Source organism: Bos taurus, chromosome 15 (assembly GCF_002263795.3).
Source record: "Bos taurus isolate L1 Dominette 01449 registration number 42190680 breed Hereford chromosome 15, ARS-UCD2.0, whole genome shotgun sequence".
Lineage (NCBI taxonomy): Eukaryota > Metazoa > Chordata > Mammalia > Artiodactyla > Bovidae > Bos > Bos taurus.
In genome coordinates this window covers 75963889-75976924 of record NC_037342.1, presented here as the reverse complement: position 1 = coordinate 75976924, position 13036 = coordinate 75963889, and the positions used below count along the sequence as shown (strand labels likewise).

General features: G+C 44.7%; 1 protein-coding gene across 36 annotated transcripts in view; it reads left to right on the top strand.

Annotated features, from left to right (window-relative positions):
• PHF21A (PHD finger protein 21A) overlaps positions 1-13036 on the top strand; it is a 192180-nt gene that overhangs the window by 171978 nt on the left and 7166 nt on the right. For 32 of the 36 annotated variants that reach the window (XM_059874641.1, XM_059874635.1, XM_059874638.1 and 29 more), the window contains 5 exons: positions 1229-1280; positions 2049-2128; positions 2584-2644; positions 5165-5328; positions 11885-12040. In XM_059874641.1, coding sequence (XP_059730624.1) covers positions 1229-1280; positions 2049-2128; positions 2584-2644; positions 5165-5328; positions 11885-12040 — 513 coding nt within the window. Of the gene's footprint in view, positions 1-1228; positions 1281-2048; positions 2129-2583; positions 2645-5067; positions 5091-5164; positions 5329-11884; positions 12041-13036 lie in introns of all 36 variants that reach the window. The other 4 variants (XM_024975166.2, XM_024975167.2, XM_024975165.2 and 1 more) reach the window with 1 other exon arrangement.

Below are 13036 nucleotides of genomic sequence, written 5' to 3'. Positions count from 1 at the left end.
ACAGTCTTCTGATCTTAAGTTTTGAAGGAATAAGTGAAAATTAGGAATGCGGTTAATTGGCAGCTGCAGAGTGTATGCAGTGTAGAGAACGGGCGGCAAGTCCAAGGCTTTTCCTTACTGAAGCGCTCGGGCTGTTGGGAGGACAAGTGCCCACCTGCTTTTGAAATAAGAAATAAAATAATTACATTTCTTCAGGATGCTGAGAATACCAGTAAAGGACATTTCTGTGTTCTCAAGTGGTTTGTTCAAGATTATCTTTATAAAACACTCAGTAACTGGAGTAGCCTGAACCTGTCAGTTCAGGCCAAAATATCATGATGCTTAATGTTGAGAGTAAAATGTCTGGATTTTCAAAGGCCAAATTGTGGTATACATAATTCTGCAGGAGTGTCAACTAATGCTGTTTCCTTATTCATCAGTTAGAGAAATTGATGGTATATCATTTGGCATATTTAGCAGCCGCATGCAGTGCTATAGCCTCAAATGAAGACATACTTTCCAGACCCACATCCAACCAAACAGCAAAATAGTAATCAATCTGTTGCTCACTCGATGTTTAAGCAATGAACATTCCAGCCTTGGAGTCCATTGTTCTCATCAGTCTAGCTTCTGATGGAGCTCTGAGAGTGGTGGTCAGAGAGAAATGACTCTATAATTTATAGGTCCGTGGTTGATTGAAAAGTCACAGTATTAAGCAGAACCACCTACTAGCATTCCTAAAACTCTTAGCTTTGAGTTTTCATTGTCCTGAAAATTGAACTGAACTTTCATTGTCCAGTCAGTGGTAGTAAAAATACAAGAACTCTTGACTTGGTATCACAAATGAAGTTCTTAGAATTTGGAGCTTGTTGTATGGGAGGCTCTTTGGAACACTCTCTGTGTGGTGTTTTGTTTTTGTTTTTGTTTTTTTTCCAGTGTGGAGTCCTCTTTTCTTTTAGAGAATTTTTCTGGGAAAACTTAGGTCTTTCAAGATTCTGATTTCTGCCATTGAGAAAGTAGAAGATGCAGGCCCCAGTCCTTCTCTTGATTCCTGTAAGATCAGAAAGCTTCCCGGGCAGCTTCATAGCTTCTCAGAGTAGAGGGTGCCTGCTCCTTGCTCATCTGAACCTGGCTTTCTTCCTGCCACCAGCCATTGGGTGGCTTTCCCTAGGAGTCTAACTGGGAACATGCAGTTGGCTTTGTGAGAACCCAAACTGAAGTATATTCTTCTTTTGTTTCTCTGGCACAGAAACTTGCCTTCATGGTGTCTCTAGGGTTGGTAACACATGACCATCTAGAAGGTAAGAGAAGACATTCATGATGCTGCCTTGCTTCTGGCCTAGAGCTTTGTTCTCAAAAATGGTGTTCTATTTATTGTTAGACTTGAAAATTGGAACACAGAGTGTGATTCAACCAGTGTGGACTCTTTTTTTGGAGTAAACTTACCTTCCTTCTAGCTAATGTTCAGCTTCTCTCCTGTCTTTATTTATCCACACTATTGTCCTGGGGAAATTCCCTATTTGCCTGAATTAAGGGGACTGCTGTTCACTTAGAGAAACTATTTTTTTTTCCTGGCAGCACAAAGTAGCAAATGGCCTTCTGACAAGTCTTGGGATTTCTCAGTCACTTTTGATTATCAGAATCTTAGGAATAGTTGCAGAGCTGTGCCTTTCTTAGTTATTTAATTCAAGAGTGGTAAACTATGATTACTCGGTCTCGGTCTATGGATAAAGGTCACCCACACCTATATTACAGTGACCTAAAAATAGATCAGGACAGCTTGTTGAGAGGTGTGGTCTACTGTTAAGCTCTCAGTCCACAGAGAGCCACCCTGCAGGACAGCACGGCCTTGCCCTCCAAGAGGCAAGAGGAAACGGTCCTGCGTGCTTGCTCCCAGCCGCGTGCTTGCTCCCAGCTGCGTGCCGGCCTTGGCTGAGGCGGCAGTGCAACCAAGAGACTTGCTCTCCTTCCCTAACTTGTCATGGGAAAGCCAGTAGGTAGACAGGGAAGGTGAGCTTGGCGGGGTTCTCCGTGCCCCTCTTCTAATCCAAACCTTTTGCTTTCCGAAGAAATCCAAAGCAAGAGGCAAGAGCGGAAACGAAGAACCACAGCGAACCCGGTGTACAGTGGCGCGGTCTTTGAGCCGGAGGTACTCTTGTCAGCACTCGGCCCTTCCTCCACGTGTTCAGTTTTATTCACAACTCCTTCAGTGCCTCCCCTCCGAAAACCTGCTTAAGAGCAGTACCCAGATTGTACTTGGCCAGCTTTGTAAAATGGGGGATTTTTTCTCTGGCCTACCCCATTTTTTCATTTTTCTCACTGTTTTTCCCCTTAATTTCTTCCCAAAGTTCAAGTAGCTACAGACCTACCTTAAAATTTTAACTCATCCTGTCATTTGAGTATGACTGTCTCCTGAAGCAGAGACAGGCTTCTCTGGAGTATTCTCTTAGAGCCAAGTACACATCATAACCCCACACCTTGGGGTGACCGGCACTAACTAGTTGGCAGGTTGGTGGGCCTGCAGTGCCTGGTCTTTAGCTTGTACCAGTGTTAGTAATAACCATGCTGTTCAGCCAGTCACCTCTCCGTCTTCATTCCCCAAAGCGTAAGAAGAGTGCAGTCACCTACCTGAACAGTACAATGCATCCCGGGACCCGGAAGAGAGGTGAGTACCTTTCTGCGTCTCTCCCTTGCTGTTGCTTTTGCTTTCTGTGTTGTGTTTCCTTCCCCTCCCTCCTCCCATTGTCCTGGAGCCTGTCTTAATTCCTGTTCCCCTTGAAAATAGTCTTGTTGCTGTTCTCTGAGAATAGGGGGAAAAGAGTGAGATTTCTTATTAGAGGTCTGTACACTGGATCAAAGCTGCCTTCCTGGGGTTCTGGCAGAGCTGGCTCAGGGGAATGGCTTACTGCAGCGTTTCTGCCCCAGGCCCATCAGGCTGTTGATGAATAGCACAGTGAACAGGACACCCTGTAAGAAGAAGCATTTTAGCATCATTGAGCCAAACAGAACGCTGCTGTTGCCAAGGTGTTCTTAGTAGTGTCTGAATGGTCCTGACGCAGTGAGGACAGAGCATCACTCTTAAGCATCTGTGAGCTGCAGGCTTCCTAGGAAGGAGAGGGGTAGCCACACTGAGAATTTAGAATGTATGAGAGAAGAGAGCACCTCCAACTAAGGCAGAAAAGATCACTGTCAAAACAGGCTCCCCAGAGCAGACATTCCGAAAGAGCTCCACCCCCCAATTGCCCCCCAGGGCAGTCTCCACTCTCACCACAAGTAGGCCTAAAAAGGTCTTAATGGCTCAGAGTTTGAGCTCATAAGCAGGGCTCTGAAATTGTTCTTTGATGTCAGTAATACAGCCCAAGGTCCCTTTCTCCACATGATAATGTGGCCCTGAATTACAGTTCTAGGCCAGAAAGGTTGCAGAGTGAGTGGAGTAGCGTGCTGATTTGTGTGCATGCACACTGTCTCAGGGCTGCTGGAAGCTTAGGCGGTCACCTCGCCCCTTTGTCTGCCTTAGGCAGGGCTCCAACTGTGCCATTCCCACCTCTTCCCCTCACAGAGACAGCACCCCCGCCTTAGTGACCCGTTCCAGTGCTTCGTCAGTCCCTCCTTCTGGAAGCCAAAACACGCTTAGATGGGAGTCTTGGAGTCACTGGGCTTGCTTCATATTGATCCCTAGGCTGCAGTGTCATGGGTTATTTTCTGTAGTTTTGTTTTGGTTTTGGCAATTTTTAGTGACCTCTGACATAATTCTCAGAGAGGAGCCCCCAGCCAGAAGCTGCAGTTAATTGGCCTGCCAGTGGGCAGTATCCGCTAAGAGGATAGGGGTTAAATGAGCCAGAAAGACCTTGGCATCTCTTGCCAAGGTCAGAGGATGAAAGCCTGCATTCACAATGCCTAGGACGTGCCTTCTGTGGGTAAACAAAGAGCATTCATCTTCCACTTTGCCTTCTAGCAGCACTAAATACCTTCGAAAAGACAAACCGGTATGATCTGTCTCTGTACGGCAGACAGTGCCAGTTTAACACAGATAGGTAATGTTTGTGGAATATCTGACAGAATCATGACTCTTGTGCATAATTCTAATATAAATAATAACTGTTGGCAAAGTCATGATCCCATGTACCGTTCACCAGTGCTCGTAGGCGGTTGTGAACCTGTTGTTGTTGTTGTTTTTGCCTGTGGTACGCTGGGTGTACACTTTTGATCACTTGACATCTTAGAAGCTATGACCTTGGCCCCTGGAAGACAGAGACCCTGACTTGATACATCATAAGGCAAGAGGGGTTGGCCTGGACTTCTCACACCCACTAGGGCTCATTTGTAGATTCTCTGTAGCCATGACGTTTGATGCAACATGCTGCTGCTCACACCAGCTCTCTCAGTTAGCAGTGTTACTGATGACAGGGCCTTACCTGAGACGCTAGGACAGGTAGTTCCCTGGAATGTTTGTGATGGAAGCAGGGAGCACTCCTTGATCAACTGGGGAGGGTATCTGAGTCCAGGCATACTTAAAGTCGTTGTTAGGCCCACAACATCTTTTTAGCTCTTAGGTTTCAGCTGCTCCCAGAACATATCTCTTACTAGCTCTGCCAGCAAGGGGCAGAGTAGTTAACTTGAATTTTGCCTCTTCCCTTTGCCTTTCTCCACCCTCATAAAGTGAAGCAACTAAAATGTGTATAGGAGAGAAAAGGACAATCAGAAGTCCTCGAGAATATCTCTGGGAACTGAGAATCATTAATATTATTATATGAATAGTGATTGCAGAAAAACTTTAGGGAACAACGTGCAGAAGACACGGGAAAATAAATACTTATCCCTGGCCTTGACTCCCATTGAGCTTTGATATCTTGTTTTCCCATTAGAAATCTCAGATTGTAATAGTTGAGGAGTGTCTCTTAATCTGCCCGAGACGAAGACCTTTAACATATGACCCAGAATCTCCTGCCATTCTCTGAGGCTCTCTTATCCTCCCTTTGAGACTCATGCATTTGTTTCTAATAACATTTAAGTCTTTGCTTCTCTTCCTCTCTCTGGGACTGTTGTATTAACTTTCTGTCTGCTACCTCACTTCCTTTTCCATGCTAGCCAATGAGGAACACTGGCCAAAGGTATGTAAGATCATTTTTCCCCCTTTCTTTCCCTCCCCCTTTTTCCCCTTTTGTTCCCTTCTCTCGGTATATAGGTCGTCCTCCAAAATACAATGCAGTGCTGGGGTTTGGAGCCCTTACCCCAACATCCCCCCCATCCAGTCATCCTGACTCCCCTGAAAATGAAAAGACAGAGACCACATTCACTTTCCCTGCATCTGTTCAGCCTGTGTCCCTGCCCAGCCCCACCTCCACAGACGTAAGTAACTTGGGAAAAGCTCACTCTCTTTCTCAGACCTGAAATCGGGGAAACCGTTATCATATGTTGTCTCCTTACCAGCTGCATCTCCTTGACTAACCCTGGAATAGCAGTCATCCCTCCAGGACACCATGTGCCATGTAAGGCAGCTTTCTGCTAGGGCCCCAGGTCCTGCCAGGAACCTGAGAATCATGTTAAATACCACATCAGGAAGCTCGGTCAGGGTTCTCAGTCTGGATTTTATCTGCTGTGAAGGAGTTCTCAGGAAGAGGGATGGGGTGGGGAAGCCAGCTCCTATAACAGAGGTGTGCAGCGTCTTGTCAGCAGTTTTGGGGAGTGGGGATAATGGACAAAGGTGCACATTTCCCCCAGCAGTCCTTGTTTCTTGCTTCAAGTAGAATTTAAGACGCGGAAAACTTTGCCTTAGAGCAACTTTATTCAGCAGAATTGATCAGAAACAGGTTCCTGAGAAAGCATCAGCCTGCCCCTGAGGCTGCAGGCATGTAAACTGCACCCCCCTCCCCTTCACCTAACAGATCCTGCACACCCTCTGCTGAGCAGGTGCTGCTCTTGAGGCTGGGGATAGAACAGGGAACACAACCAATCCCTGCCCTCAGGGCACTCACATTGCAAGGCCAGAGGCAGGGGCTAAGCAAATGAACATTTAAATGTCAGGTAATGAAATGTGCAGTGAAGAAAAGGGGCACAAAATCAGAGTTACAGCAGGAGGTCCTGTTTTATGGAGAGCGGTGAGAGAGAGTCCTCTGATGGGAATGGAGTAGGTGGGAACATCTGTGGGGAGGCATTCCACGCCGAGGGGACAGCAGAGCAGAAGCCCTGCTCACAGGAGGAAGTGCGTGTGGCACAGAGAGGCTCTTGGCGAGCACGTGAGAGAGTGTGTGGGAGAAGAGACTTCAGAGGGCTGGGCCCATCTTGCAGGGTCTTGTAGCTTTAACTCTGAATGAGATGGGGGATGCCAGAGGGTTTTAAGTAGAAGAGTAGCATTACTTTTCACTTTTTATTTTGAAAAAATTTCAAACCTACCGAAAAGCTTCACTAACAACACAGAGAACAAATGTCTGCCCTTCACCTAGATTCACCAACTGGCACAATCTTGCCACGTTTGCTGTTCCCCACCCCTCCGCACACACTTGTTTTGCCGATCTAGTTAACAAGTTGGAAACATCATGAAGCTTTACCCGAAACACTTCAGTGTGTATCTCCTAAAAACAAAGATATTCTCTGACATAGCCACAATAAACTTACCAAATTGAGAAACTTTAATATGATAAAGCATTATTATTATGATATATATACAGCCCATCTTCAGATTTCTCCAGTTGTCTCAGTAAATGCCTTAGTGGCACTTTGTTTTCTTCTGTTCCAGAATCCAATCCAAGATCACTTTTGACATTAATTTTTATGGTGCTTTGTCTTTAGTCTCCTTACTCTGGAACCATTTTTCAGCCTGTCTTTGTCTTTCATGACGTTACCGTTTTTTAAAAGATAAGCCATGTGCTGTATAGAATGTCCCTCCATTTGGATGATCTGATTGTTTCCTCAAGAATAGATTCAGGGTGTGCCTTTTTGTAGGTGCACTAAATACACGATGATGAGCCCTTCTCAGTGTATCTCAAGGGGCATGTGTTGTCCATCTGTCTCGTTGTTGATGTTAGCTTTCATCTCTAAGGTAGACTCCATCAGATGTCTCTACTTGTAAAGGTGCCTGTTTCCTTAGGTGCAGATAGCTTTCAGTCTGTAAAAGTACTCCAGCAGTCTTCAGTTCAGTTCAGTCGTTCAGTCGTGTCTGACTCTTTGCAACCCCATGAACCGCAGCACGCCAGGCCTCACTGTCTATCACCAACTCCCGGAGTTTACCCAAACTCATGTCCATCGAGTCGGTGATGCCATCCAACCATCTCATCCTCTGTCATCCCCTTCTCCTCCTGCCTTCAATCTTTCCCAGCGTCAGGGTTTTTTCAAATGAGTCAGCTCTTCGCATCAGGTGGCCAAAGTATTGGAGTTTCAGCTTCAGCATCAATCCTTCCAATGAACACCCAGGACTGATCTCTTTTAGGATGGACCAGTTGGATCTCCTTGCGGTCCAAGGGACTCTCAAGAGTCTTCTCCAACACCACAGTTCAAAAGCATTAATTATTCGGCGCTCAGCTTTCTTTATAGTCCAACTCTCACATCCATACCTGACCACTGGAAAAACCACAGCCGTGACCAGCAGTCTTACTCAGTGATTTTAGCGTCCTTTGATGGTGCTTGCCTGCATTTATTATTTTTAAGGCATTTGCAGAATTTACTTGGATTCTATAGGAGACTGAGGAGGACAGGGTGGAAGCACAGAGAGACCAGGTAGGAGGCCGTTGCAGGCGCCCTGGCAGAAGCTGACGATGGCTTGGCCCAGTAGAGTGGCAGAAGCAGAGGTGGAGAAAACTGATAGGGTCTGTGTCTGTTTTGAAGAATGAGCAGAATTAGATAAGGGGATGTAAGAAAAAAGAGAATAGCCAAAGATTTTAGCCTAAACAGCTGAAAGGATGACGCTGCTGTTTACTGGAATGACAAGAGCAGGTTTGAGAAGAGAGACCAAGGAGTTAATCTTGTACATGTCCCATTTCTTTTGTGGATTACAGAGCTTGTCTTTACCTGAAGCTACATCTTCAGGTTAAATGTCCTTTCAGCTTGAAGTTTCTTTTTGTACTTATTAATGATCTGCATGCATGCACGCAAAGTCATTTCAGTCGTGTCTGACTCTACGACCCTATGGACTGTAGCCTACCAGACTCGTCTGTCCATGGGATTCTCCAGGCAAGAATACTGGAGTGGGTTGCCATGCCCTCCTCTATTAGTGGTCTGCTCCTCTCCAAAGAGCAAAAGAATACCGTATGCGTAGCATGAGTTACAGTTCCAGAAGCAGCAAAGTAAGTGCTGTCTTTGGAGGACCAAGGTCATGGAAGAGTCGTCTTCTCGGGCAGGTTTCCTTCCTTGGACATGGCCAAGGCTACAGGCCTAGACTTGCTCTCAAGATTCAGCATTGGCTTTTGACATTAGTGGTTGACACAGATTTGCTGCCTCTCCTGTTAACAAGTACCAGGACACTGTCAGAAACCTTGTTTGTTGGCCCCAAAGATTGTCTCCACTTTCCTCAGTTGAAGCATTGCCAAGGTATTGCCAGCTCACAGTTTCTTGGTAGGGGTCCTTCGCAAGGTGATGCACAAATGGTGGCGAACAGGCGATTGTGGATCTGCAATTGAGTTATCATTGCTAAAGAATGCTATCTTTATGACTTTTGACTTAGAGGGTTTATGATTTTATTTGATTGAACCCAAAGGATCCATTCAGATCAAATCACAAACTGAAAAGCTTCTGCCAAGTTTCATCTTAAAATGCAAACTTTGTTCTTTCCAGGAAACTAAAGGTGAAATAAAGCTTTTCTAAAACCACTAAATATTTTGAGAACCTTCTAGGTTACACCTAGTGGAATGGATGGGACTTCCCTGGTGGTGCAGTGGCTAAGACTCCATGCTCCCCATTGCAGGGGGCCCGAGTTCAAGCCCTGATCAGGGAACTGGATCCTACAGGCCCCAACTAAGACCCAAAGAAACCAAATAAATAAAAACGCTAGTGGAATGGATAAGATAATTGACTTCTACTTTTTCAGTGTCCCAACAGTGGCAGTGATTAAAATCAGCACACAGGGCTCTATCTGTGTTTGCCTCCAGGTAGCGTAAACCCTAACAACGTTAATTAAACAATCACAGTCGAGAGGCAAGCCTTTCCTGGGGATCAATAATCATCCAGAAGGAGCGAGTGATGTAAGACCCAGCTGGTCCCTAATCTTCAGGATATACCTGTTGCCACTGTCATCGTTTTCATGAGAAGAAAAGATATGTTGACATGGTTGAAAATTATTTTAGCAAATGATGAAGTTGTGATTGATATAGCCAGGGTGTTTCCCACAAACATACACCCCTCAGCTCCTAGCAGAGCTGTTTGGTTTACGGTAGTAATTTGGTCAGTCACCAAAGCCTAATAAGCTTTTGGACCTGGGGCAGCCCCTCTGGGGGACTTCCTCTGCTCTCTTTAAGCAAAGAACCAATTCTGTGTGGAAGAAATACATATCCTGGCATTTTATATTCCATTTTGATGTGCAGCAGTTCTCAATGTGTGGTCTGCATGTCCCTGAGACTCTTTCAGGGGTTCAAAATATGTATTTTCAAATATAGTATCAATCAAAACATAAAATCAGAAATGTTTTCATAATAGCACTAAAATGTTCTTTGCCATCTTCATTCTCATTCTCCCACGCGTAGGACAGTGATGTTTTCCACATACTACGTCATCAGTGATGACGTCATCACTGAGCGCTAACCAAAGGTGTGCCTGCATGTTCTTGGGTTTTAACATTTTTCAGTACGTGATTTTTGTAACTTCCTGTGATTCTGTTATTATTTCAAAATAAAAAAGCTTTAAAAGTTTTAGTACAAAAATAGCAATAGGTAGAACTCACATAAACAAAAGCACTTTGAAGTAATAAACAAGAGCACTTTGAGGTAGACAAAAGCGCTTAGTAATTCTTAAAGTTACTAAGGGGTCCTCACACTGAAAAGATTATGAACTGCTGCTATAGGATATGTAAATAAGATAAGAGTTTTCTTTCCTTTAGGAACTTGAAAGAAATTATTTAGCCTTTATTTTATGTACTCTCCACCTTCCACTTCCTGATGGTCTCCTTACTCAGTAGCAAAGGGAAGTGAACAAGAACTCTATCCAAAAAATAAGACAGATATTTGGGATAAGATATCCAGTTTGTCTCATCTACTTCATCACTGATAATTTTACCTGTGGTTCATGTAAAAAGAGTTTCAGAAACCTTAAAATTTTTCTAAACTCCTTAAAGTCACAGACTTAAAGCATGTGGCTGTGGTTTAAGAAAGATGAGCTGTCTAGAGGAGCACTCCCCTCAGCCTGATCTTAAGAACAAACAAAGAAAGTCACAGTTAATCTAGGAGAGAAACCTTCATGTCTTTCAGTGGCTTTGAAGTTAAACTGTTATGCTGCATTCTCCTGCAGTATTTTTGCACATGTACTAAGTATCTTTTTTTTTTTTTTGTCCAAAGGTAACATTGTTTTACTAAAAAAGATTAGCACCCATCCACACTTTGATGTATCTTACAACTTTTTGCAGCCAGTTTTCTACTTCACCAGATACCCTAGATATGTAGATACTGCCAGATAGTCTCCTTTCCTTTCCTTTGGAGAGAAATTGTAGGTCTGAGATGACATTCCTGAAGATAGCCTGGAGAAGGGAAAGACGACTCACTCCAGTATTCTGGCCTGGAGAATTCCACGGAGTCTATAGTGCATGGGGTCACAGAGAGTCGGACACAACTGAGCGACTTTCACTTTCACTTTCTGCAGTGGTGGCTGAAAGGTTATATCATAGAAAGGAAGAACTGAGCATTGCTCTATCTTTCCTTCCTGTGCAAAGTTTCTCTATTAGACCTTCTGGCAGAATAGCCTGGAATTCTAAAACAACACACTGGAAGTGAAAAGGAGTCCTCCCCAAGTTGTGGCACTGCCTTCTTAGCTAACCTCTGGCACGACCCCTCGGTCTTCCCTTCCCTGGTGTCCTTAGCAGCAGCATTAATCCTGTTCAGAGAACGGGCCAGGGATTGACTCGCTGGAAACCACCTCTTTAATACCTCATTTTTAAAAAATGTGTTCCCTCCAAATTTTAAATAGATCTACTTTTTCCTGATGGTGCCTTTTGTCGTGAGGGCTCCTGCAGACTCACCTGAGTACCAGAACTGTCCCTGGTGGAGGGGAGGGGGGACGAGCAGAGCACGCTAGGCTGCTCTTCTTCTTCCATCTGGTGAAGCATCTTACAGGAGGAGTAAAGCCTCCTGGAATAGAAGGGGCCATCGCACAGCAGATGCCAAGTACTGACTTACAGAGAACACTGTCAGGTGCTTGGCTGTTTTAATTCTTCATGTTAGAATGCTCATAGGAGTTTAATATGCTCTGACTTAATCCTTTCCCATGTGAATTTTGACTATAGTTTTTCTCCCAGAACAAGCAAAATGTTTAACAGAAGCCTCCATTTCTTGTCTGTCTGTCTTTTCCAATTTTTCTAAACTTCCCCTGAAAAACGATAGGTAATGGGAATTTTTGGCATCGTATTGTGGAACACTTTGATGAATGGATTTCAAGGTCTTTCAACTTTATGATTTGTGGGTTGGACTGTACTAAAACATAAATGCTGAGCTGTCACCTTTAAAGCTCATTTTGGCCTGGGTGACTACAGAGTTAGAGTCTCCTGTAAACTCTTAAGAATACCGGCCCCACCTGGAGAGCCCCAACTGTATGGACCAGGTCGGGAGCTTGCACCATTGGTAATTCCTGCTTTTCCTGAGCACTCTTGTAATGAGTTGGAGGGGCACAGCTGATTGTCCTAAAATGTTTATTATGTATATTCAGAATGTGCATGTTAACATTCAGCTTTTACCTTTTTGTCCTTTCTTTACCTTTCCTCACAATGTCATAGGGTGATATCCATGAGGATTTTTGCAGTGTTTGCAGAAAAAGTGGCCAGTTGCTGATGTGCGACACGTGTTCCCGTGTATATCATCTGGACTGCTTAGACCCTCCTCTGAAAACGATTCCCAAGGGCATGTGGATCTGTCCCAGATGTCAGGACCAGGTAATGTGGGGTGGGTCAGAGAGGACGAGGGACAGAGGAGGAGAAAGACCCCCCTCCCCTCTCATCTGGGGCAACAGCTCAGTTTCTTCCTGCTCCGGTAGCTCTCCAGCCACGTCTGCCATACCCACAGGACAGCCCTCACCTGCATAGCTCCATCCTCTCAGAGGTCCTCAGTTCATGGGGCAGTGACTCATGTAAGGTGGAGAGACCCTAACTGCTTCTCTCTGTTTGAAATGGCGTATCTTTTTATTACCGTTACCCTTAAAACTCCACAGTACTGTCTGCCTCATTCTCTAAAAATGGTCCAAACTCAGCATATGGTTGAAACTCTGGAAATAAAATCCTTAAAGGAGAATGTGAAATTGATCATTTAGTTCAAATAAGAGCAGTTTTACTTTTAACCTGTGTTCTCATCAGGATCAGAGCACTAACTATAAAGTACTGTCTTAATATTTACTGCACTTGAAAGAAGAGAAACAGTGCTCCTTCCCTCCCCTTTCTGTTTAGTTTCTGATTTTTTTTTCTCAATGATTCATGTATGTCTTTATGTTTTTATGACAAGCTGTCCTGAGATCTTTTTGAAACTAGGCAAGCATATAAATAGTAAATAAATAAGCCCAGTACTCAGCAAGCTTTAGGAGCCCTGCTCAATTTTTTGGAATCCTGATTTGAGAGACTTCTGGTCTCCCCCTTTAAACCTTCAGTCTCCGTCCTCACTGTCTCCGTGATGCCGTAGAGACAGTCCTCGTACTGATGCTGCTTTGTGACCTCTGATAATTTTCTTCTTGGGGTCTAGATTATACTTCAGTGTTTGGGGTTGATATTTAATTTCCTTGATCAGGCTGTCTTTGAAGGACATATAAGCTAAAACTGAGAGAGGCAGCCCATGCCAGGTCAAGGATGCGCCTGCCTGTGGTGCTGCCGTCGCGCAGTGTGCAGCTTGTGTGCTGCTGGCTCTGGCCACAGGGCGTAGCTGAGGGTCATGCAGCAGGTCTG